This window comes from Canis lupus, chromosome 6 (genome assembly GCF_011100685.1).
Source record: "Canis lupus familiaris isolate Mischka breed German Shepherd chromosome 6, alternate assembly UU_Cfam_GSD_1.0, whole genome shotgun sequence".
In the NCBI taxonomy this organism is placed as follows: Eukaryota; Metazoa; Chordata; class Mammalia; order Carnivora; family Canidae; genus Canis; species Canis lupus.
The window spans coordinates 44236204-44261719 of NC_049227.1; the positions used below are offsets into that span (position 1 = coordinate 44236204).

Consider the following 25516-nt stretch of genomic DNA (forward strand, 5'->3'; position numbering starts at 1 on the left):
CATTCTCACCCATGTAAAAATGTAATTCTCTCAAGGTCAGTTATTAACGTGTCTGGAATTTACATTCTCCTGACCTAGTTTCCTTTTGTTGTTGTGTATGGTGGCAGATTTTGTTTTTGTTTTTTATCCTTGTTCTTCTCAGAGGTGTGGTAAATGACAACTCTTCAGTCTTCCCAGCTGTACTCCAGACATTTTAAAATGGCTTTTGAGTTGCAGCTTTGATTGATTGGACATTTATTTTATTGTCATTGAAAAGTTAGGGTGATTACTTTTACTACTAATGAAATTAAAGATGTGTTTTCTTTCAGTTTTCGTCTCTTCTCCAGTCTTATTATGACTTCTTTTTGTACCCTTCCCTTTATTCTTTAGGACTTGGCACAATATGTGAATGAAGTGAAAAGAGATAATGAGACTCTTCGTGAAATTAAACAGTTTCAGCTATCTATAGAAAATCTGGTATGTAATTATCTTTCTCTCCATCTTCCCTCACCCACAAATCAGAGGACATTCTACAAGTTGTTTTTGAAGAAAAGATCATTTACCTTGACGTTTCTGTTGTTGTAAGTTTGTTTCTGATTCTTGGTTGGCAGCATCCACGCAGGTGTCTCGTGGCACCTGCGATACATGTAACATTGTGCAAGGACTTTCCACCACAGCTTATCTCTCTCTCCTTAATCACACTATGCCTCTTCCCCTGGCTGTACAGATTCTAGACATTGGAGTTCAGAATGTCTTTTCTTTTCTTTCCCTTACCATATATATACACACTCTGGGCTCATTCCTGTTAATCTATTAATTTTATACATATTCACTGGGTGACTACTGTGTGCCAGACATTTTGCTTGGGGCTGGGGCTGTAACTATGAACAATGTAGTCTCATGGTTGAGGAAGCAGTGAAAAGAGAGTTTAAAAATGCTGTACTGAGATTTCTGCTGTGAACAGGGTGGGGCAACAGAGGACAATAAGGAGAGTCCTAGTTTAGATAGGATGATTAGAAAAAGTCCTTCTGGGTCATTTGCCTCTTGCACCTGAAGCATAAGAAGCAGCCAGTGGTACAGAGATCTGGGGAGGGAATTCCAGGTAGAAGCCATAGCAAATGAAATGTCCAGAGATGGTAAGGACCTGGGGTGTTCAAGAAGGTTGAAAGGCAAGAGTGGCTGGGTGAGTGAGGGGAAGACTGATGGGTCTGAGATGGGAGAGAGGAGGGCGGGAGGACTATGTCCCACAGCCTTGTAGGCCTGGGCACTGAGCCGGGGTTTTTACTGTGATTACAGTGGGAAGCCAGTAAAGGTTTCTGTAGGAGAGTTTCATTCTGATTTACATTTCAAGAAAACCCTTTTAGCAGGCAGGCTAGTCAACAAGTTGTTGAGGCGGTGGTCTTAAGAAAGTTGGTGGAGGCCTGGATGGAGCTGTGGGCAGTGAAAATAGAGATGCCCGTTTGAAGGAAAGATACTTTTCTTGGTCGAGCAATTTTATTGCTGCCTTCTCTGGAATATCTTGAGCCTGTTTCTTTTCACATGTACAGTCACATCCCCCTTCCAGGACCCCATCTGCCGCCTTTCCAGTCACAGAAGCCTCCAGTCATTCCTTCACAAAGTTGCATTTCCAAATGGACTTTGCGATTCATTCTCTTTCCAACCTTGTCAACATTTGCTGTTGCCTTTGGGATTCAGCATGATATTTAAAGCCCTTGGTGATTTGGACTTAAGCTACTTTCCTGAACTCATCCAGCTAGTACCTGCCCATGTACTTGACTTTGCAGGTCTCCTGCTGTGTTGTAAGGTCTCTAATTTGCCACACATTTTTATCATTCTGCCTTTGATGATAAATTGTCAAAGCCTAGAATGTCTTCCCATTATTTTCTAGCAAATTCCTTCAAGGTCCAACTAAAATAATTCTTTCCCTGATCTCTCATTATTACTTTCCCTTCATAATTCCTTAACATATTACCTGGATAGCTGTTTAGCATGGTGTGTGCGTGTGTGTGGTAAACTATATATGACATTTGCCAGTTTTAAATGTACAGTTTTGTGACATTAAATCCATTCATGTAGCTGGGCAGCTGACACCACCGTCCATCTCCAGAACTGTCTTTATCTTGTAAAAATGAAGCTTTACTCATTCAACACTTACTCTCCATTCCCCCTTCCTCCCCGCCCCTGACAACCACCATTTTACTTGTGTCTTTGTGAACTTCTCTAGGTACCTTGTATAAATGGAATCATGTAGGGCAGCCCTGGTGGCTCAGTGGTTTAGTGCCGCCTTCGGCCCGGGGTGTGATCCTAGAGAACCATGATCGAGTCCCACATTGGGTTCCCTGCATGGAGCCTGCTTCTCCCTCTGCCTGTGTCTCTGCCCCCCCCCCCCCCGGCATGAATAAATAAATAAACTCTTAAAAAAAAATAAATGGAATCATGTAATATTTGACCTTTTGTAACTGGCATATTTTATTTAGCATAATGTCTTCAGTATACATCCTTGTAGCATGTATTTCATTTTTTTTTAAAAGAATTTCCTTTTTAAGGCTTTAAAATTTAACGTTGATTGTATATACACATTTTGATTATCTATCTGTTGATGGACACTTGGGTTTCTTCCCCCCTTTTGGCTATTGTGAATAATGCTGCTATGAATGTGAGTCTGCAAATACATGCTTGAGTCCCTGCTTTCACTTCTTTTGGTTATGTACCCAGAAATGGAATTGCTGGATTGTATGGTAATTCTAGGTTTAATTTTTTGAGGACTGGCTGTATTGTTTTCCACAGTGACTGCTCCATTTCACATTCCCACCAGCAATCACAGAAGTTCTAGTATCTCCACATCCTCGCTAACACTTTTTCTTTTCTTTCTTCTTCTTTCTAAAAAAAAAATATCCATCCAAATGGGTACAAAGCAGTGTCTATTATGGTTTTCCCTAATGATTAGGAATATTGAATATCTTTTCATATGCTTTTTTGGCCATTTGTATATCTTTCTGGAGAAGTCTCTATTCAATTCCTTTGCCTATTTTTGAATCAGGATTGCTTGCTTTTGTTGTTGTTGAGTTTTAGGGCTCTTTCTATATTCTGGATACCAATTCTTATCACACGTTTTGTTTGAAAGTGTTCTCTGCCATTCTATAGGTTGCCTTTTCACTTTGTTGATAGTATCTTTTGCATAAAAGATTTAATTTTGATCAATTTCGAATTACTGTTCTTTTGTTGACAGTGCTTTCATGTTATATCTAAGAAAAGAAATCGTTGTTAAGTCCAATGTCACAGAGCTTTTCCCTTGTGTTTTCATATAAGAGTTTAATATTTTTAGCTCTTTAATCAGCTTGGTATATTGCATAAGGTAAGGTTCCAACTTCATTCTTTTGCCTGTGCATATCCAGTTTCCACAGAATTATTTGTTGAAAAGGCTGTTCCATCCCCCTGAATGGTCTTAGTACTAGTTTCAAAAATCCTGTGACCATATATATGAGGAACTATTTCCAGGTGTTCTGTTCCATTGGTCTAAAAGTCTGTCTTTATGCAAATGCCACACTGTTTTAATGACTATAGTTCTGTAATAAGTATTGAAATCAGGAGGACTAAGACCCCAACTTTGTTCTTTTTCGAGTTGTTTGCCTGTTGTTTGACCTATTAAGAGTTCCTTGAGATTCCTTATGAATTTTAGGATGGAGTTTTCTATTTTGTAAAATACATCTTGGGGACCTTGATAGAGAATGTCTATTTTTATACTTTCATGCAGTACGGTTAATTACATAGCTGTTTCCTTTATTAGAATATAATTTCCTAGATGTTAATGATAATTTTCAGTCAATTCTTTTTCCCATTAGCACCTTGTACAGTAGGTGTTCATAAATACTTATTATTATTATTTTTTTATTGCCAGCCTCTGGGGAAATGGTTCATTATTTTTAACCATTAAGTCATACTTTTCATTCTTGAGATCTTAGCTCAAGGAAGCTATCCTTGACTTCCTAGACCAAATTAAGCGCCTGGAAACATGCATGTTTCCTGTACTCTTTCTTCATGGCTATTGCACATTTATAATTATATACTTCTGTGAATATTTTTCCCCCACTAGGCCGGGGTTATTTTGCCCTATATCTACTAATGTGTCTGGCACACGGTGGGTGATCAGTAAGTGTTAGTTGCTGTAACTGTTGTGATTTGAATTCTTCCAGTTAATTCTTGCTTTTGGTAGCTTCCCGCTTCAGGTTATAAGTAAAATTAATTAATGTTCTCAGTATACTCCCAAGGATGTCCAAGGACAGACTGTTTTCAAAAGTGTATCATGTAGACCTGAGCTTTTTAGGGTATGTGTGCTAAAAATGTAAAATGATAAAGTCTGTAGTGTAATAAGGTAGCTGTCCCTAGCAAATATCCTCGCTAATATTTATTTATTTTTACATGATTACAAAAAACTGACACATGTAAGTTTTATATTTTAGAACCAACCAGTTTTGCTTTTTGGACGACCTCAGGGAGATGGTGAAATTCGAATAACTACTCTAGACAAGCATACGAAGCAGGAAAGGTAAGAAAAGAGGAGCAAATACTGATTTTCAGAATAAGTGGTATCAGAAGATTGAGAAAACAATTCTCTTAGGACAAAGGAGGGAAACAGAGGATGAAAAATAAGGAGACACACCAACCTATGGTTTTCTAAAAATTTTCCAATAGATATGTTAGGTCTTTTCTTCTCTGTTCTGGTATCTGTTGATTTGTCTAAGTTCTTAAAGGGATATGACAAACAGAATGTCAGCTGAGGCTCCAAGGGACACATTAAAATGAGAGTAGAGATAAAGTAATAGATAACACAATTGTTTTAGATTTCTCTTTTTGGGATACATTTGAAAACAGCTAAAAAATACGAGATGTCCTAAGAAGGAAGTCTTAAGTGGGGAAAATTTCATGATATTTTCTTGAGGGAAGTTCAGGTTAGTGAGTTTAGCCTGGTATCCCAAATTATATACATAGGATTGCTAATCTGATTCATTTGATTAAACTGGCCATTTTCTGGAACCTTTGGAGCGAGAAAGTGAGCCAGCAGGGGGCAGTGTCAGCTTTTGCTTCCAACTTGATACCCAGACTCTACAGGTAGCTCCCAGGAGATCCAAATCCTTTTTAGCATCTCCAGGAAAGAAGTCTTTGAAAATGATGCCAGGACTAGAGCTGTGTGAATGTATCATTGTCTTTATCATTATTTTAAAATGCATACATGTTAATTACTGAGAATTTTTGAAAAGATAAAAAATATTAGTGTTGAACGATAGGATTACAAGGTTTGTTTTTCTCCAGTTACATTGTTTTTAACAGTTAACCCATAAAGATAAGCAAAATTTTTCTAGTTTACATTTTGCTCATACGCTGTTCAATTTGCATTTCAGGTGGTCCATAAAATCATGCGGAGCAACATAGAGGGTAAAAGTGCAGGTTCCAGTTAGATCTGGGTGTGAATCCTGCTCTTCATCTCACTAGCCCTATGGCCTTGAGCAAATTACTTAACTTTTTTAATCCTCAGTTTCCTCCCCAATAAAATGAGGATGAAAAAAATACCTCAGCAGATGGTCCTGAGGATTTAAATTAAGTGAGTCATCTTTATGAAAGGGATGGACACTTCTCAACACATTCTGGCCGACTCCTAGAAACATCAGAAGTTAACTGCTATTGTTGTCATTACTATTCTGTAAATGTTTTGGCTTTTAAACTAAAAAAAAAAAAAAGATAATTGCTCATGGACACTTTGTGGCTTATCTCAGTTGTTCCTTACAGAAACTCTGTATTGTGCATATTCTTACTATAATTTTGCATATTTTTTTTAATGAAACTAAGGTAGACTAAGGCCATTCATTCAGTAAAGGGTAGCGCCAGGGTATGTACAGTTCATTCTTTTCTGTGTGCAACACTGCCTTTGTTTTTCATTCCAAGAAAAAAATATTTGGTCGGTTTAATTAGATTTTACCAAGGAAAAGTTAACATCCATGCTTCCAAACCATTTTAAATCTCTTTCTCTCTCTCTCTCTCATTCTTAGGCATATCTTCTTATTTGATTTGGCAGTGATTGTATGTAAAAGAAAAGGCGATAACTATGAAATGAAGGAAATAATAGATCTTCAGCAGTATAAAATAGCCAACAATCCTACGACCGATAAAGAAAATAAAAAGGTGAATTTTTGAAAATTAATTACTATATTTTACTCATAGCTTTGAATATTCAAGGAAAGTATGCTCATGCATTAATGTGAGAGGGCTTATCGATGCAGGTGTTTTGTCTTTCTAGAAATTGGTTAGGAACAAGCCTCTGTGAGAAATAATTGGACAGGGCCACCACTGACAGTGATCATCTCCGGTGCCTTCATGGCATTCGCATGATGCATGTGGCCTCAGAGCTGCTAGAGATGCGACGTGGACTACAGAAATCTGATCGTAGCTTGAATGCCGATGATGTTAGGAGTGGTTTGTGGGTGCCTGTGGGGTGGGTTAGGGAATTAGGAAGCACGATGTTACTGACGGGACCTGCTAACCCGAGACTGAATTTCCGCAGTGGTCTTACGGCTTCTACCTCATCCACACCCAAGGACAGAATGGGTTGGAATTTTATTGCAAAACAAAAGACTTAAAGAAAAAATGGCTGGAACAGTTTGAAATGGCTTTGTGAGTATTCCTGCTTTTCAAAGTGCTCTTTTCTACTACTGAAATCTCTTACGAATAATGAACTCTGAGTAAATGTGCCCCAGTGCTCGCAGCGTGTGCGGAGTCGGGGAGACACTGGGCCTGGGGGCCTGTGGCTCTGCCTGGGACCTTGGCCAGGCAACATGGGAGGGAGGTCGTGGCAAATTTCTTCAAGAAAAAGACAGAGGGAGCTCTAACCTTCTGTTTGACTTTCTCCTCCTGAGCATGTTGTAATTCTTTAGCTTTCTGCAGCCTGTGAAAATATTCACTATTCTTAATGATAAACTTTTGATATAATTACTGTATTTTATGTAGCTCGTTGAATTAGAAATAGCTCACAAGCCTACACCTTCATGCATATACAGATCTTAATAGAAAGATGCGTTTCCTCCCCTCATTTGTTTTTTTAGCTCATTTATGGTTTGGGTCCTAGATAAATGCTTGATGTATTCAGTGAATGTTTGAAGGGCTTGATTTCTTTCAGTGTTCTTTCCTTTTATTAAAGTGGAAGCTCGAGAAAGATGTAGAAATAAGTCAGACCTATTTCAAAGAGAATAGCATAAAGAGATGTAATTACACAAGTACACAAGAACATATTCTTATAGGGGTTTCGTTTTAGTTTTGATGTTTTGATATTTTGGGATTAAAAGGTGCATAGTGACCCTTATTATGAAAACTTGGAGGTCACCCTGAAATTGAAACTGTTAGCAGAGGTGAAATTCAGAAGAAAAAGAAACCAAAAAAAAAAAAAAAAAAAAAAAAACCCAACCAACACTTTTGTGATTTGTTTCATTTGTATTCTAGCACTATTTACCATTTGTGGACAAATTCTATCAGACTTTTTGTTTGTTTCATTTCTTCTTTTGCTTTGTTAAGAAATGCTCATGTTAATATAAAATGGGGGCAAGATTAGAATGTTTTAGTGTAGTTCTGAAGTGAGAAAAACAGATTTTCTTGAGATTATTTTATCTAACATTTAAAGAGGAATGATTGTGCTGCTAAAATAGTTTTAAGCTCTTAGACAATTCTGGATTCAGCAAGAACCACTGCCGTGAGTTGGCTGCATAGTCTCACCTAAATTCATTATCTCTCAGAGCCTTGGTTTCCTCCTCTGTAAAATAAGGATAATAATATTTTGAATTCCAGATAATATGTTTCGGGCAGAGTGCTCGCCAAGTGGTACACCAGCAGTCACATGGTGTTGAACAATAGGTGATATTTATTGTTAGCACTATTACTAATATTGTTTTATATTTAGGATCTTCTTGTACTCATGAGGACTTGCAAAATCTGAAGGCACCATCCCAGTATACCATTATAGCCCGTATAATGTATTATTATTGGTCACAATGGTGAAACAAGAGGTTAGCAGATGTGTGCATTGATGCCACAGCTACACTACAGGTCCCCTGGGTGGGGCCTGAATGATGAAGTTGGTGGCATCGGCCCAGTGTCTTATGGGTGGTGGGCTACATCATAAACCTAGGGTGCTGTTTTAATGAGGTTTCAAGTGGTAGGCTTGTCTACCAGGGGTTGGTGACAGTGGGCAAAGGCAGGGCTGATCTCAGGCCTTTGCTCTTGTGGGAATGATGTTAAGCTAGTATTTTCTTATGGGTTCTCTTTGGCTATATTATCTGTAGGTGAGTGAAAAAATTTCTGCAGAGGAAGGAAGTTACATTTCTTATCCAGAGCATGCAGGCTCCTTAGACTGTATGTTAAGCATGTCAGTTAACATTTTGTGCAGTTGCCATAAATCAAACCGCTTTACACTGGATACCAGAGATTTAATAATATGGATGCTTTTATCTCTTTTGTGTTAAAAAAAAATCTGGGGTAGGTAGATGAGGGGTAGCCTGGTGGCTCACTGGGTATCCTCAGGGACCCAGGCTCAGGTCTTTGCTGTCCATTATCAGCATTTGGCTTCTGTACTCAAGATTTGTCACTTTGTTGTCCAAGGTAGCCCTGGAGCTCGTTATAAACTCCGTATCCTAGGCAGCAGAAGGTGACCCCTCACTTTTAAGCATCCTTTGCAGACAGATAACACCACAAACTTCTGTTACATAATACTGACTGGAACTTGGTCATGTGGCCACATCTGTCACAGGGAACCTAGCAAATACAATCTTTATTCCAGGCAGGATAATGCTTGGCTGAGAATCAAAGTTGTCTTATGGAAGAAAGGAGAAATTTGCACTTGTAGACAACTACTAGTCACTGCTTTATAGCTGTATACCTATGGGAGTATGGGTGGATTGAAATTGTTTCACCATAAGAAAGATGGCTGTACCACGCATAGGGAAACCGGGATTCTTAATCTTTGAGCATCTTTGAGGCACCTCACCAATATAATTAAACCTCCAAGTGGCTGTTTGTATTTCAGAATTCCATTGACTGCCCATGCAGATGGTGAGAGGGTGGAAGTACCTTTTTTGAGAATTGCTCAAAGTCGAAGTTGAGGGCTTCTATAAGCAGGGATTATGCCAATTATGGCAAAGTAAAATTAGTCAGGATTTTACTCAAGCATCAGAATATTCCATTATTTTATTTCCTCCCCTCTTTTTTGAGGCTTGTTATGCAGGAAAGCCCTGCTTAGTAAGACAGCTCCTGCTTGTCTTGTGTTCAGGAAAATAGGATAATCTAGGTGAGTTCTGAAGCTTACGATGTTACCTGTGGTTCAAATTTTGCTATTTTATCCATTATCTAAAGTTCTAGTACCCTTATTCTATAAGCCAGGGAGAATAAAAGAAAATTAAGAAGTCCAGCAGCATTCCTGACAGCCCATGAACAACAGTAAGCCTCGGGTACCTCCCCACGCTGGTTTCTGCCAGTGTCTTTAGCACTAACATGGGACACACAGGTCCTCTTGAGCGTTCTGGAGTGTTGCTTTAAGGAACTCAGAGAAAGAAAGGGAGGCATTGGTAGGAGGGTGGTGGGAAATCAGGGGAGGTGATATTTTAAGACTGATGAAATGCTTGCCAGGTCTATTTACAGAAGATGGCAGTTCTGCTGTTTATAGGATGATTGGATCATTTTTATTTTAAAAAAATTGCAAATCACCTTTAAGATGTTTAAAATACCGCTTTTAATTTAGAACATTAAAAAAGACCATAGAAAAGCATGAATACCAATAAACAGTAAGTACCCAGTAAATGTGTATCATCTCCCCAGAGGTGACCTAAATTTCAGCCTGTGTCTTTGCCGGGCACATCCCCACCCCTGCTCAGTAGCCATGTTCTCTGACCTTCTTTGGCCATAACCACTTCCAGCATTTAAAATATGCAGTGAACCATGTCAGAATTTGGCAAACCTCTGTTAGAAAGGCTGAACAAAGAGAAAAGCAGCAGTGACCCACTTGGATAGGGCAGGGAGAACAACTTTCTCTTTTCCTTTTTCTCCTGTGAGAATTGGTAGCAGGATGGATTGCTTGAGGTTGTTGAAATGGTTACTGAACCAAATAAGGCTGGGAACCATAGTTCTGGGGGACTCCGCTGTGAAGAATGTATTTAACATCTTTAAGAGATGAATGCATATATGTTGCTTCTTTTTTTAAAAAAATTTATTTATTTATTCATGAGAGACAGAGAGAGAGAGAGAGAGAGAGAGAGAGGCAGAGACATAGGCAGAGGGAGAAGCAGGTCCTATACAGGGAGTCTGATGCAGGACTCGATCCCAGGACCCCAGGGTTATGCCCTGGGCCGATGGCAGACGCTTGACCACTGAGACACCCGGGCATTCCACGTTGCTTATTCTTAATTTATTTCCAAAAGTGCTTTTGTCACTGTCTCACAATTCCATTTAGTTTTATTTTTCTGTGAAGTAAGATGGCAAATATTTTTATTAGCTTTAGCTAGTTTTTGTAATGATACAGGAGAATGTGGGTGTGAGTGCCTATAGCAATGTTCAAAATATTGTCAGGAAGCTTATTGGATATGTTTTCCCCCAACCCCCTGTATCCAGTGTTGTTTTTATGAGTTCTCCTGTTTGATTTAAATTGATAAACATTGTTATACCCATTTTGTAGCTCCAGAAACTAGCAATCATGGGAGTGTTTTAGCAAATTTGTACAACTTCATTGCTATATAATTTATAATAGAGTTCAGGATCTCAGTTCATAGCAATTTCTTTATCCATGAAGGTGCTAAAATAAGCAACTGGACTCAAATCCTGTTATTTAAGACTAGAGTCAGATTTTCTTTTTCTGGTCCCCTCTATCCCCCTCACTGTAACTAAAACCTGAAGATCATGCAGTTTCTTTAACTGTTCCAGAAATAAGTCAAAGTTGGGTAAAATATGAAATAAATAGATTGAATAATAGACTAGGAAGGCATTTTAAAGAAAGAAAAAGTAAAATGGTGAGGGGAAGCATTACAAATGGTAGAAAGTGGTAGAGTGGTAGTTTCGGAACCAGCCTCTGTAGTGTTTACTGAAGGCAACTGAAAGGTTCCCTTGGCTGGAATTTAATCTGACTGACTTGACTCAGTTCTTGAAATTTTAACAATGTATATAAATCCCTTGAATAAAGAAGGTCTCTTGGAAGATGCATTAGCATTATTCCCACTGTCTAAGCTTCCTTCATTGTGTGCCATAATGGCACAGTGCTGCATGGTTTTCTTAGGAAGAATAACAGAGAGATACTAACCTGTGCTCAAAGATTAGCCCAGGATAGTTAGGGCTAATTGCTAAGTTAACAATTTGTTGCTAAGTGTTAAATGCAAAGACTGTGGTTGTTGGGAGAAGAGTAGGAGAAGGGGATGTGGAAATTATAGAGCCAGGAAGGGACTCTGGGACCAGGTGGCATTGTCATGTTGGACATCTGGAAGGACAGGCCCTGAACTTTGTTTCCTAGGATGAACCTGGAACTGCTAAAGGACTGCTCTCTAGCTAGGGTGGGGCCCGGGGCAGGAATCTAGCTATTAAACTCCACAAATTGCATTTGATCTGAGCCACAGTGTTTCTAATTTATTCCCCCCATTTACTTCCAGAAGGAATTTGAGGTCACTCACCATAAAAAGCACACATGCCACAGAATTAAAAAGAAAAATTTAAATCATCAGAGGTCAAACAGAACAATGTTTCAAAGCCTTTTCCTCACACTCAGGATCTACTAGATAAGAATACTTTCTTGAAATTTACCTTCTGTAGTTTGTATTATAAAAGCAATGAGTATGTTTTTCACATTTTAAATATGAAATTATATTTTATCAAACAATTTAAAAAACATAAAATTTGTTTAAAGATATTGCTCAGATAGTTTGAATATCATAGAGATAATTACTGGAGGAAATTACATTCATTCTCCCAAGTACTTACTGAGCACTTGCCTTGTTGCCAGATATTATTGGAAGCCCTGAGCATATAACAATGAGGGAGCTATTGCAATTGAATTTAAATACTGTAATTTATAAATATAATAATTTTTAGTTAATATATAACGGATTGAATTTAAAGACTGAACTCTTGGGTGTTTCTAGCTGAATAATATCTTCCTCCCAATCCCATTTGCTGAAGTGTAAATAGATGGAAGTCCAGGAAGTGCCTTTCTCCCTCAGCCTGTGGTCAGTTTCTCACCAATCACTGCAGATTGAATCTGACCACTTGGTTGCGATCTTCATGTTCACCTCCCTGGTTTAAGCCTTTCACATCTCTACTGAGCTTCTGTCTTCCTTGCCCCCTCCTTACCAGTCTGCTCTTCAGGAAGCATCCAGGGTGATCCATTTGTGGCCTGGCCTCCTTCAAACCCTTCATTGGCTATTTATTGCAATAGATATAATCTCCAGTTTCTTGCCAGGACCTAAAGGCCCTTCGTGATTTTATCCTGCCTGTCTTTCCGGCCAATCTCCTATCAGTCTTACCTGTGCTCATTTTACGGTGGTTAGATTGAGTGGATTTCAGTTCCTGGAGAATGCACAGGCCTCAGGCAACCACCTTTGAGGCTTCCCTACCCAGGATGGCCTTTCCTCCTGTTCTGTATCCTGTTGATCTTGGTTTTAAATGTCACTTCGTAAGAGGGATCTTTCCTGACCATTATGCTAAATCAGTAACCTTACCTCCCCAGTATACTCTCACAATTGTAATTATATAGCCCGACAAAAATTATCCAAGGGTAGTATTTATAGCCTTCCCTCCACTCCTCCACCCCCTGCTTGTTAAAGAGAATCTGTTAGGTGCTTGCCCATTATCACCTATTTTTTCTCCTCCTAAGGAATAGAGATTCCTTCTTGCTTACTGAGAGAGAAGCTAATATGAACTGTATGGTTAATGCTAGAAGAAAGGGAAAAAAGCTTCATGGTTCTGGGAATGGAAAGGAAATTTGGGCTTTTGGTATGAATGAGGCTCTGGAGCTATGGGGGTTTGAAGAATTTGGAAAGGAGAGAAGCACCTTTTGAAATACATATCTGTGGATTCTGAATTATATTCCCTTTTATGTCCTTTGAAATCTTAAGTAAAGAATGCAATTGCCTTTTGGTTATTTCAGTTTCTATATGTGTACCTTTGAGTTGCCAAGGATGAACTGCCTTAGCCCTTCGGTTGATGGGGTCACCATTGGATCCATTTTGTGACTCTTTCTCCCTTGGACTAAAAACGCCAAGATTATACACATCCTGTCAGTGTTGTTCACACGCATGAGGAGCATGTGAACAGCCTGCGCAGCTCCTGGCACATAGTGGAAAATCATAGTTTTAATGTAAATCTGAAATTTTATTCAAGTTTTCTGATAAGGGTAATAAAAAAAACCCCAAAGACTTGATGGGTTAAGGAATTCTATTGTTGGACAAAAATATCACAACTGCCCTTGATGGAAAGAAACTTTTTCTAGCATGATAAGAACGTTTTATAATTTGGGTCCTTAGGTAGGAGATACTCAAAAACATATTCTCTACTAGCGGCATGAGAGTTTTTGAGATTCTAGAAGTTGATGTTACATATAATTATTTTTTTCTTAAATTAGCCTTCAAAAATAAAACTTAGTTTCTTAAAGGCATTTTTGTAGTCATCCAACCTGATGCTTCTAGGTTGTTTCTTTTTTTCCTTCCATATATGTTTCTTTCTGGCAGACTGACTCAGTGCTTGGATGGAACTTCTAGAACCAACCAGGATATGAGTAATTTCCATATTACCTAGACTCTTTCACATAATGCTGACCTAATCTCTAGTTTTGCTGGAAACTGCAGAGCAATATGGAGTTCACATGCTATCTGGGCCTCCTTGCCTCTGGAAGATGTGGGAAGAATTTGGCCCAAACTCCAGTTCGGTTCTGAGGTACTCAGAGCATACCTACTTCCTCACATTTCCCCTCTATCCCAGCTCCTGACCCAGAAGAAATGCAGTCATGGCCTAGATTTTGTGATACTGGCAGGTGGCACAAGAGAGGCTCATTTCTATGCACCTGTTTCCTCTGCCATTTCACGGTCTCCTTGGCCTTCTCAGTTGGACCCTCCTCACTATATGCTGCTCCCTACAGTGGACCAGTAGGCCTGGAATCACTGCTTGTCCTCTGGGGCCTGAATAGTCAGGCCAGAGGGAGCGTGCCTACCCTCGCCATTCTGGGATTTCGAGGAATAAAGCTGTGTTATGTTATGTCAGTTCAAGATTAAGAAATCTGCTGAGTGTTGCAAGTGAGGATGCTCTTTGCAACTGGTTAGTGAGTGATCCATATTTATAATATTTAACTTGGCATTGTATTGTGCACATTTAAAGACTGTGTGTACACTTTTGCCTAGATGGAGACCCTTCCATCTACATGAAACTAAGTCAGAAAATTTTAGAGCAGGTCCAAACAACTACTACTACTACTACTACTACTACTACGAATATGGTGGTATTCTTCTTCTTATCTTTTCTTCTCTTGCTCCTTTTCTTCATTAGGAGGTCTACTTGGATCTTCTCAAATATATAAGTAAATATCTTTTGAGACTATGATTTTATCTCTTAGAACAGGGGCCAAACATACTTTTGTTGTAAGGGGCCAGAAAGTAAATATTTTAGGCTTTGTGGACCATATGGTCTCTGTCACAATTACTCAATTCTATCGTTGCAGTAATAACACATCCGTGGATAATACATAAATGAACAAGCATGGTGTGTTCCAATAAAACAGGTGGTGGGCCATATTTGGCTCATGAGCTGCAGTTAGCGCCCATGTGTTACAACCCAAAGATGATGATTTAGGCCTAAGGAATGTAGTGAGTATGTGTTACCACTAAATGGTCTCTGCTATAATGGAGCCACCCGGTGGCCTTTTGTAGTCGTGTGACTTTTTTTTTCTTCTTAGTAGCACTAATTCCTGTTGAGGCCATCATGATGATTTAGCTACAGAATGTTTTCATTCCACCAAAACCAAAGCAAAAATCCCTGGATGTATTATCTGTATTTGACATTATTTTGTACTGTCCAAATGAGTATCAAGAATATCTGCTCCAAGACCAGACTGTACCTATTCAGGGATCTGGTTTCATTAAGTTTTATTATGTGGTTTATTAGAAAGGACTGTGAGGCCCAAAGAATCCAGGCCAGTAGCAACAACAGGGTAAGCTTTTCTTTCCTTAATAGTCAACCACATCAGCAAAGATGACTTTGTGGTCCATGATGGCTCTTTGTGCTCTTGGGGCATTTTCTTTCCAGCAGTAATGACATTTGTGCCTGTTATTTATTCTGAAATTTCCTCCCTGGCAAGCACACCAAGAAAATTAGAAGGAGCAAAGGAAGACTCTGGTGGTATCAAGAGTTGGCCCAAGGGTGAGCCTTCCTGGATGTGCCCTATGTGGGAGTGACATTTTTACTTTGCTAGCACCTGCTAGCATTTTCTGGGTGTTCAAAGCCTGTGTCAATGTCTACTGGAAACTGGTAGCCTTACGGCATATTACCAAAATATCAGTCCACAAAGCAGCTCTGTACTGTCTGCCCACGTGCATTTTTATGTTTTTGGAGAAATGTTTTTCTTTAAAAACAACCTTTTTTCTCCTTAAAAGGCTTTCTTTACCAGTTTTTAATACGAAGAATTTGTTTATGGATATGAGATCCATGCAAGACTTGATCTCTTGGCCCTGGGCTGTGCTGAATCTCATGGTACTGACCTATTCACATTAATCTCCCAAGTTGAAGCCAGCTCAACTCTCCCTGAATCTAATGTATTATCTATAACGTTTCAAAATTGGCAGTTAAGTCAGTGTAGGGAACTAAACCGCAGCTTCCTGGCAGCAATAAAAGGAAGTAGGACACGGGACAGTGCTCAGAAAAACCACAGCTGTCATTAAATGGAGTCTTTCAGTAGCCTGTTTGATCCAGAAACATGTAAAAGCATTTCATGCATGACAAAGCATTAGTAAATATTAAATAGTATTCTTGTTCTGTTATTGCCTAGTGGGGATCAACCTCTCTCCTTTTTCTCTGGTTATATTTAATACTTACTTGACATTTTTCTGGCATTCCTGAGCATGCTTATAAAGGAGGAGTCCTATGCAGGAAGAGGAATGGATAGATACCAAAATTTCCATCAACCAATAAGCATTATTCTGTAAAAACTAGATGCAAGTAACATTGTTAAATTGAATTAGTGTTGGGTTTCTCTGAGCTTTTGTAACAGACCCTTTGATCTGTTGTGCTTTTCTTTTCTTCTTCTTTTTTTTTATTTATTATTTTTTTTCTTCTTCTTAAATGAATAATAATGCAATGAGGCTGTTTAACTTTTTAAAATAAATTTATTTTTTATTGGTGTTCAATTTGCCAACATACAGCATAACACCCAGTGCTCATCCCATCAAGTGCCCCCCTCAGTGCCCATCACCCAGTCACCCCTACCCCCCGCCCACCTCCCCTTCTACTACCTAGTTCATTTCCCAGAGTTAGGAGTCTCTCATGTTCTGTCTCCCTTTCTGATATTTCCCACTCATTTTCTCTCCTTTCCCTTTATTCCTTTTCACTGATTTTTATATTCCCCAAATGAATGAGACCATATAATGTTTGTCCTTCTCCGATTGACTTATTTCACTCAGCATAATAGAGGGCTGTTTAACTTAACAGTGATAGTCACTGTGCTGCCTCCAGCTTGTCTGGGTAATGTAAATAACACAAAGAGTATGTTTGTTTTGGAACTGTTCATTGTATTGTGTCAACTATATATATGGTTTCCTCTTAAAAAAATGACATGGTCCGTGAATTCTGTAATAGTGAGCACGCCTTAATTTATAAGTGTAAACCTGATAGTTAATGTCATATGTACTACTTGTAGAATATTTTTTGATAAGAAATTATTAGATCATAGGAGTTATTACTTTGGGCATACAATACAAAATAAACTAAGATCGAAGATTGGCAGTCTTTACAGTGGAAACAAAGGGAGAAACTGTTTTTTCCTCTTCACAAGAGAGTAGTCAATAGCTGTCTAGTTGGAGAGAGAGGAAAGTCAAGCTTGAAACAGTGATTGAATGAGACTAAATATTGTGTATCTGTATTTGTTTGTTCATGTATTTCGTGAGCATCTCCTACCTCCTTCCCAGGAACTGGTCTAGGCAGCCTGGAAATAATGATGAATAAGGCAATTCTCTTCTCTCATGGGGTTTACATTCTAACAAGGCATATTTTCAAGTCAGCATTATAATGTCAATGCAAAGCAGTGGTAAATTGCAAGGTAAATGAAGGCTTATAGCACGCATGATTTGATGTGAGGAGAATGGAATTGGGAAATTTCAGCGTAGAAAAATCCAGTGCATGTGATGCTACCAGGCAAATTTGAAAGTTAGTGACCTTCTGGGCAATCTAAGAAAGATATTTGCAGCTGAATTTTTTGTTTTTCATGTAGAAAAAGTTATTATAGGTTAATCATATATGGTTTTTTTTTTTTTTGCTTTAAGTATAATTAGGGAAAATGCCATAGAACACAGATAAGTAATTTAGAAAAATTAATTTGTTCTAGGTGTTTTTTCTCCCATAACTCTTCCTTACAGTGGATTGAATGAAACCTGTCTGTGTAAGTGTGATTTCCTAATGTAATTTCTGGGGCCTAAGTAGAACATATTTCTTTCCTCTACTGGTAACCCTTCAGATATTGGAAGGTAGCTATTCCTCCAACTTTGTGTTTTAAACATTCTTTCCCTTAAATAAAAAGAAACTTAATTTGGAAAGATGGTTTCATTACCTAGTTTAGTTGAATGGTAACTTGGATCAGATAAAGGTATAGGTAAATTGAATGTTTAGTTTCAGTCCAGTATTATGGGCAGGGTGTGATGCCAATTGCTGTCATCCCTGCAAAAAAAAGTAAATGAGGCAGTTTTAATCTTAAAGGCATTTAGAAATCAATTTGGGGCCTTCTGATTGAATTATGCATGGCATTTTTTCTGATTCTGAGTATTATAAGGAAGATTTCAGATTTTAATTCCTTCATTTAGAGTATTTAGAGTCTGGTGGCATACAGGGATAATGCCTTACTCTTATATAGTGCTTTATAGTCTCCAAAGCATTTTTGGATAATACTTCATTTGATTATTAAGGAGTGCTGTGAGGTAGCCAGGGGGTATTATCTTTAAAAAAAAAAAAGAAAGAAAAAGAAAGAAAAAAAAAATAGAGGAGAGATTAAGTGTTTCGTGTGTGCTTTTTTTTTTTTTTTTAACTTAACAAGTGGCAGAGACTGATCTTGAATCTCAATCCAGAGCATTTTCCTTTGCCCCATGCTGTCTCACTTATAGCAAGAATACCTACTGTTGTTCTCCGAAGATGAAAGTTTCCTTCAGTTTGTTTTATAAGAAGAGGTATTTTTGTATGGTATATTCACATACTGAATGAAAAATATGATTTAGAACCTAAATACTTTCCACTTATTTTGTAGTGATGCTGTTGGGTAAAAATTGGATATTTTTTTACAGAATCAAATAATAACATACATTATTATTAACAATTTGTAAGGATGACTAGGGCTTCAGAGAATTTCCTTAAAATAAAGTAAGTTAAGTCTTAATTTATAAATTAATTATTAGAGAGACTTTTGATCACATTATAGAATTGTGCTTAATATAATCTATGCAAAGTTTTGATTTGATTTGATGGTGTTTTCTTTTTTCCAGTTGTCTAAAGAATATGATTTCAGTCTCAGAGTTTAAATTATCTTTTTAGAAGTAAGGGCAATGGGGAGGAAGAGCCTTATGGGTCTGAGACTAAGTAAGCTCTGGCTAGTTAACAGTGTGGATTAAGATGATTCTTAAATGTATATGTTTGTACTGTGGTAACACTGAATGTACATCACACAAGTCACTAGAGATAGGAACGCAGTGTGAGAACACTCATTTTTCTCCTTTAGGATGAACTTTGGACTAATGTTGAATAGACTCTTTTCACTGGGGAGAGCCCAATTTGAAGCAGTTATCAGAAGCATGTGTTTGGCCTGTCTGTTGCTTATTAGAATAGCAGACTTTCTTCTAAACATCTTTGCCTAGAAAACATTGAGATTGGGAGCTCAGATTATCTGACTTAGAAGTTATTAGAATATTCCAGTGGCTGGTGGTTTTAGTCCTATCCGCATCTTTGTATCTGCAATATCATAGTTTGCACAAAGCAGCTAGCCCTTTGAGGAAAAGGAAAAAAATTTCTCAAAAATCACAAATCCCCTAAATTAATGGACTTTATAAATTAAAAAATTCATAAAAATATTACTGTCTTACTTTATGAAGTTTGCTATAGTAAACAACAAAAACCCTTTAGAATTTATTATTCTTCCAATCTTTCCTGGCATCAATCCTATGAGAGAATTAATATTCAGTGACATTAACTTTGTCTTCCAAGTACAATGCTATGCTTTTAATATTTGTCTTATTAAATCTTCACGGAACTAATGACAGGGGCAATTCTCTCTCTCTCTCTCTCTCTCTCTCTCTCTCTCTCTAATAAGAAAGCTGAGGACCAGAGATATAAGTACCTGCCTGGGCCACACAGCTCATGATGGCATAGAGATTCCACCATGGTACAAGACCAGGCTTTTCCCATTCATTTCCAAAGAGTTTCTTGCCCAAATGGCTAGTAAGGAATAAAAATGCTGTTTCATTACACTCCATTATCTTATCTCCTTAGTGGAGACTGAAGATTTCCTGTGCTTGTCTTTGTTTCTTTCCCCCTGGATAGCAAGAGCAAACAGAAACAAAATTCTCTCATATACTATCATATACCAAATTTGCTTTATGTAGTCTTTGACTAATGACTCATTGGTCAGAATCAACTCAGGGATCTGTTCTCTGAAAGTGCATTAATAATATATATGCATTAAAGCTCCCTCTCAGAGAATATTTGAGCTTTGACATATTGAACACTGGCATTTTAAATTAAAGCTGTTGCTGTTGGTACATTTTAAAAACTAGATAGCTTGGAAATTGTGCTTCATATATTACAAAATAGACCTGAGGTTATAAGTGGTTTACTAAGCCAAAACTATTCCTGGCCTATTTAATTGTGGTAGGGGTTTGAATTGTATTTTCCAATTATCATATTATCATTTCCAACCTAAACATCTTTCAGGTTGAGAAAAAAACTGAACTGTTTTAGAGGGCTTTGATCTACTAGAAGGAACACCATAAAAGCAACCTAATGGATTGTCTACATACCATACAGACTTGGAGTAATGAATTAGGAACTCTTCTGAATTCTTCAAGATAGGAAGCCTCAAGATTACCATGATGCTTTGCGACAGTGTTGACTCTGTATGTTGAGCTCTGGGCTTGCATTATTGTCTCTTGTCTTGCAGACTCTTTTCTTTTATCTGGTTATGTAGCTGAGCATTCTTTTTCCTTGGAGCATTAAACATGTGCAAGTTGATAAGTAGTTTGTGCTAAGCCTTTTCCTCAGTACAGCTTCTTGGGGACATTTTGTGCTACACACACACACACTCATTCTGCACATACATATTTATGTACGATATGTATCCATAGACACGAGGCTTTCCCCATGAAGGTTTTACTTCAGGGCAGTGTAATAAAGAGCCTTAACTTTGGAACCACAGAGATCAGGAACAACACCCACCCTCTCTTGCCTCAGCCATTTTTACAGATAGATGAATTAACAGATAGTGAGTTTTTTTTCCTTAAATGCCTCTGTGGTAGATGAGCTCAGATTTTGTATCCTGTTGGACCCAGGGTAACTTTGTCTACAAAGGAATTTTCCCAAAGACACAGGAGTAGCAAGTAGAATTGAAACTAGACTCCAGGTTCTTCAATTCCTAGTGAGTCCCTTTCTTTCAAAAGCAACTTTTTATCAGGTTCTTTTTCCATAAAATGAAGCAGTTTACGTCTTTTTCCATTATCTTTGTCATGAAAATCTGCCACTACCCTGTCCAGGGACTAGTGGACTTGGGGTAGAGGAGAAAAAGGCAACCAGGTTCCAGTGGATCTTGGCAATAGGAGCCATTATTCCCCATCTATTTGACATTAATATATTGCTCACTATTGACATTGCAGATATGTTTTCAGCAAGGCACTCTTGAATTCTTGATACTGGCTTGAAACCTTATAATTGTAGGGTAGAGTGAAATCCAACGTGAATTAGAAATTTAATTAAACTTCTTGCTTGTTTAATTGTTTAATGTGTTGCCCAGTCTGACTTGCAATTCCATATTCAATTATAATGAAACTCCCCTTAGATTGAGTTTATTTTGGGGTTTAAAAATGACTCTAAAAGGTATTGATGCTTTAAGAGAATCTTGGTTTTATAAAATTTCAACATAAGAGATTGAGTGTTTTAGTATTAGGTTTGTATTGACTCTTGATATTGACACAAGTCTAAATGTGCAAAGCGCACAAAGCTAAATCCCGTGGGCTTATGTTTAATTTAAAATATGGCTAGCTGGCCATTTTGAATATACTAGATAGGCTGACAATCTGAATATCTGACTGGTTGGGGAAATAGTCAAATATTAATTTTAAATGTTTATTAGTAGACTGTTTGCAGTTGGTTTTTGAATTTATTTGGAAAGTAAGAATTCACATTTATGTAAAATTGCCAGCAAATCTGGTTTCATAAAGGTGTTTAGAGGTTAAATGCCTAATGATTAATTTATGCCTTAGTGATATTTTTAATAATTTGGAGGAAAAGTAAGGCAGCTGAGGATAATGCTAATGATGAATAATAATGAAGGTTTAAAGATCCTGAGATTTTAACAGTGGAGATCATATTCAGCATCCTGAAAACAGAAGAGGAGAACAAATGAAAAGACAACTTGGTGGAGTTCACAGAGTGCTGGACAAGGAGAAAAAAAGCTAAGGAAGGACTCAGGTCCTCCCCACCCCCTAACCCCCCACCGACATGATCAGGGGACCCAGGCAAGGCAAGAGTCCCTCTTTCTTTCTCTGGGACTTCATTCACCTTAATAAGGGGCTTTAAAAATATTTGTGATCCATTGTTTTCCTGCAGTATTAGGAATTTTGCTTTTATGTTTGACTCTGTGCAGCCTGTGTCTTGAATATGTTGAAGCTTTGTTGAATGGAAAAAGAGCATGAGGGAAGCATGGAAGCTAAGTGTGATACAAAATTAATACTGTAATCTCATCATCTTTTATTTCTACCCAAAAGTTATGACATTTTTTTTTCCTTGTGCTTGTTCTCTTTTGGTTCACAAAATACGTTAGATAGTTGTTACTCTGCGTGTATGTGTGTTTACAAGAACGTGTGTGGATGTACATACGGGATGATGATAGCATAAACCCTTTGGGAAGATGAATGTTTCATGCCCTAAAGGTGATGATATGCTTAAAATTCTGTGTACCTAGTCTGTAAACCATCAGGAAAATTCAATAAGTAGGCCTTATTCCTTCTGTGGAAATATAATGACAATAAAGTAATACTCGAAATTAATTTAGTTTAATTATAAATGAAGGCATTCCTTACATTCAAAATTAATAAAGAAATAAGATTGATAGTCTGTGCTGATTCAGTTGAACACATCATTTTGCAAAGCCAAAGAAATTATCTGTGAACTTTTGATCAAAAAGCACAGATAGTGTGTGATCCAGGAAACTTGATTACTACTGGTTTTCACTGAGGAAGGCTTTTTGATATTAAAAGCAAAGGAAGCCAGAACATTATTGCGTAGAGAATTGATTGATTACTTTAATCAATGACTTCTTCAGAGACAGTTCTGAGACATGACTGGGAAAACCAAAATGAGCTAACTGGCCGTTAGTGGTCAGTACTGTTCCATAAAAAGTTGTCCACGCAGTGCTTGCAGCCAGAGCACCGAGAGACTTTCTGGGAGAATTGTAGCTTGCGTGAAGATCAGACCTAAGTAGAGTTTAATAAAATTCTGCTTTGGAGTGATTTGTTTATCTTCTGTGAGCAATTTCTTTTTTTTTTTTTTAATAGATTGATTTATTTATCTGTTTGTACTCCTCTAGTGCTTTTCCTCATCTGAACCAAAAGCACTTTGCAAATATCAGAGCTCAAATTTTAAAAAGATCATTGATTTTTTTTCGACAGCCCTGAAGGTAGGCTGTCACATATCATCATTTATTTCTGAGATAGGGATATTGATAGCATATATTAAAATCTTTTATTAGAGTTTTGTGGGGGGTTTTTTTGGTCCAGCAGTAACTTAAATTCAAGGGAGTTTTGTATTTGCCTTCATCTAATCAATTGCTGTTAGAAAGTATATATTTCCCCAGGACAGCATGGCTTCCATGGTGCCATAAGGGGAAAGGAATAGTGTGTCAGTGAAAATCATCATTGACTGAAAACATTCCTGTGTGATAGCCAAACAGTTGTCCAGGAAGAAACAGGCTCTGATTAGCCGTTGAAATTAGCGCCCAGCATGACCAGTTAAAGTCTGGTCTGAAGTCAGTAAGCCCTGAGTGTCTTGTGCACCTATGCCAGTGTACCTTCTTGCCTTTTCTTCACTTTATGTAATATGTTTCCATTTACCTTTCATTATCTTTAAGGAAGGCTCAGGGCAGGGACTAGCAGTCCTTGATTCAGGGGACAATTTGTGAGGTGAAGGCCCTGGCAAGTGTGACACCAGTCACGTGTAATCAAGAGGAAGGGAAATACGGGGAAGGCTTCATCATTTATTTTTGGGCTCCTGTTAGCCTCTTAACTGGCTTTTCTGTTGCCTGCACGGCCGCCTGGAAGCCCCCTCGCTGACTTACAAGAGTGCTCTTTCTAGATTGTCTATCTCTAAACTGGCATGCTTCTTTCTTGTTGGCTTTATCTTTAATTTCGACTATGTTCTTCATTCCCAGTGTCCCTGTCTTAGTTTAGACCCTCAGACTCCTCTTTCTAGCCTGTTGCAGTAGTCACTGAAGTGATCTCCCTGACTCTGATTTCATCCACTCTTCTATGCAGCTGCTAGAGTTTCTTTCCAACACACAGACATAATCTGGTTCTGTGCACACAGGCTGTTTGTGGTCACTTCCAGTGCACAGGAAAGATCAGATTCCCAGAGCATGCACAAATGGCATCTGTAGTCCGGCCCTACTCCGCTTCAGTGCTGCAACCAGATGGATGTTGATACTGTTTTTGTTCTTTACAGCATTCAAAATATGGGGGTACCACTAACAAACAGGAAAAATAGGAGATTTAATTATTAATTGTTTAGGGGGTTGTGAAGGAACAAAGAACAAGCCACTCTGTAGAATATGGCTGACAATAGTATTTAATTGTACAGGTGCACCCAAGGAAAAGTTGGGTCTACTAGGTATCTCTTCCATGAAGCTCCAGTGTGCCCTGTGGTCTAATGTAGTTTCAGCTTCCAAGTTAAACTACCCTGAGACCCCTGGGGATACTGAGTTCTGGGAATTGGCATGGGATAGAGGAAGGGATGGTAAGATTGAGGACATCCCATGGTTGGCTCTGAGCTCAGTGGGTTGGTGTGACCACAAGTCTAAGCTGAGGATCATGCCATGCTGTGGAGCATTCTCGTTGCCTGGGGCAGCTCTTCTGATCATTGTCTCAGGCATGAGTCAGATGAAAATTCCCAGAAACCAAGACCCCTAAAGATTTTCTCTTTTTTATTAGAGTCCTATAAGATAAAAGAAGCACTAATTTTGGAAATCAGTAGATAACATTTGAATCACGATACTTAAATTTTCTAGTTAGGTGACCCTCAATATATTACTTAAGCTCTCTGAGCCTCAGCTTCATAATATGCAAATAGGATAATGCTCATTTCATAGAGTTCATGTGATGGCAAATGAGAAAATACAGGTAAAGCAAGTATCACAGTGCTCCAAAGATCCTAAACAATGAGAAGCTGCTGATGCTGACAGTTTTAATTTCTCCTCCCAGGTGAATACAGGCCCAGGGTTGTGGCCAGAGTTGATGTACAGTGGCTGGGAGCCATCCACAGGCTTCCATGCATGAGGCCAACAGCTAATCTCTGGGAATAAAAGGAAGTTACCCATCTTAACTGACCTGGCAATCTGCAGAGGTTGGGCCCAGAGGGAGAATGCAGGTGTAAGCTGACGGAAGAATCAGGGGGTGCATGTGGAGGATGGTTGTAGACGGTGGAGAACTTGCTGTGAGCTTAGTTGGTGGCTGCAGTTTTGCTACAGGATGTTGCTTACCTCTGCCAGGCTGCCTGGAGGGAGAATCCTGAGGGCATAGGCATAAGTCCGGGGCTGAGTCCACAGGTTGTGGCAGTAATTTAGGCACAGAATGTTTGTGGGTGGAAGATAGGCAAGGCCCATTGGAGAACCTTCGAAGGAAGATACTGCACCCCATGCTGCTGTTCACCACTGACCTCACCTAGTGTTGGGGCTTGGAAGGCTCTGTAGACTCGAGCAGATCCCCTTTCTCTCACAAAACAATCTCCAATGTCAGGATTTAATTGTACTTTTATAGCATTGTTTAGAGCACAGAGGGCATGCAGGTGTTTTTTGTCATGCCTCTAT

At 38.5% G+C, this 25516-nt stretch overlaps 1 protein-coding gene across 4 annotated transcripts in view; it reads left to right on the forward strand.

The window, feature by feature from the left end:
• Window positions 1-25516, forward strand: part of VAV3 (vav guanine nucleotide exchange factor 3) — a 352116-nt gene that overhangs the window by 177026 nt on the left and 149574 nt on the right. For all 4 annotated transcript variants that reach the window (XM_038541166.1, XM_038541164.1, XM_038541165.1 and 1 more), the window contains exons 12-15: window positions 370-456; window positions 4440-4525; window positions 6024-6156; window positions 6536-6645. In XM_038541166.1, the coding sequence (XP_038397094.1) occupies window positions 370-456; window positions 4440-4525; window positions 6024-6156; window positions 6536-6645 (416 nt within the window). The remainder of the gene's footprint in view (window positions 1-369; window positions 457-4439; window positions 4526-6023; window positions 6157-6535; window positions 6646-25516) is intronic.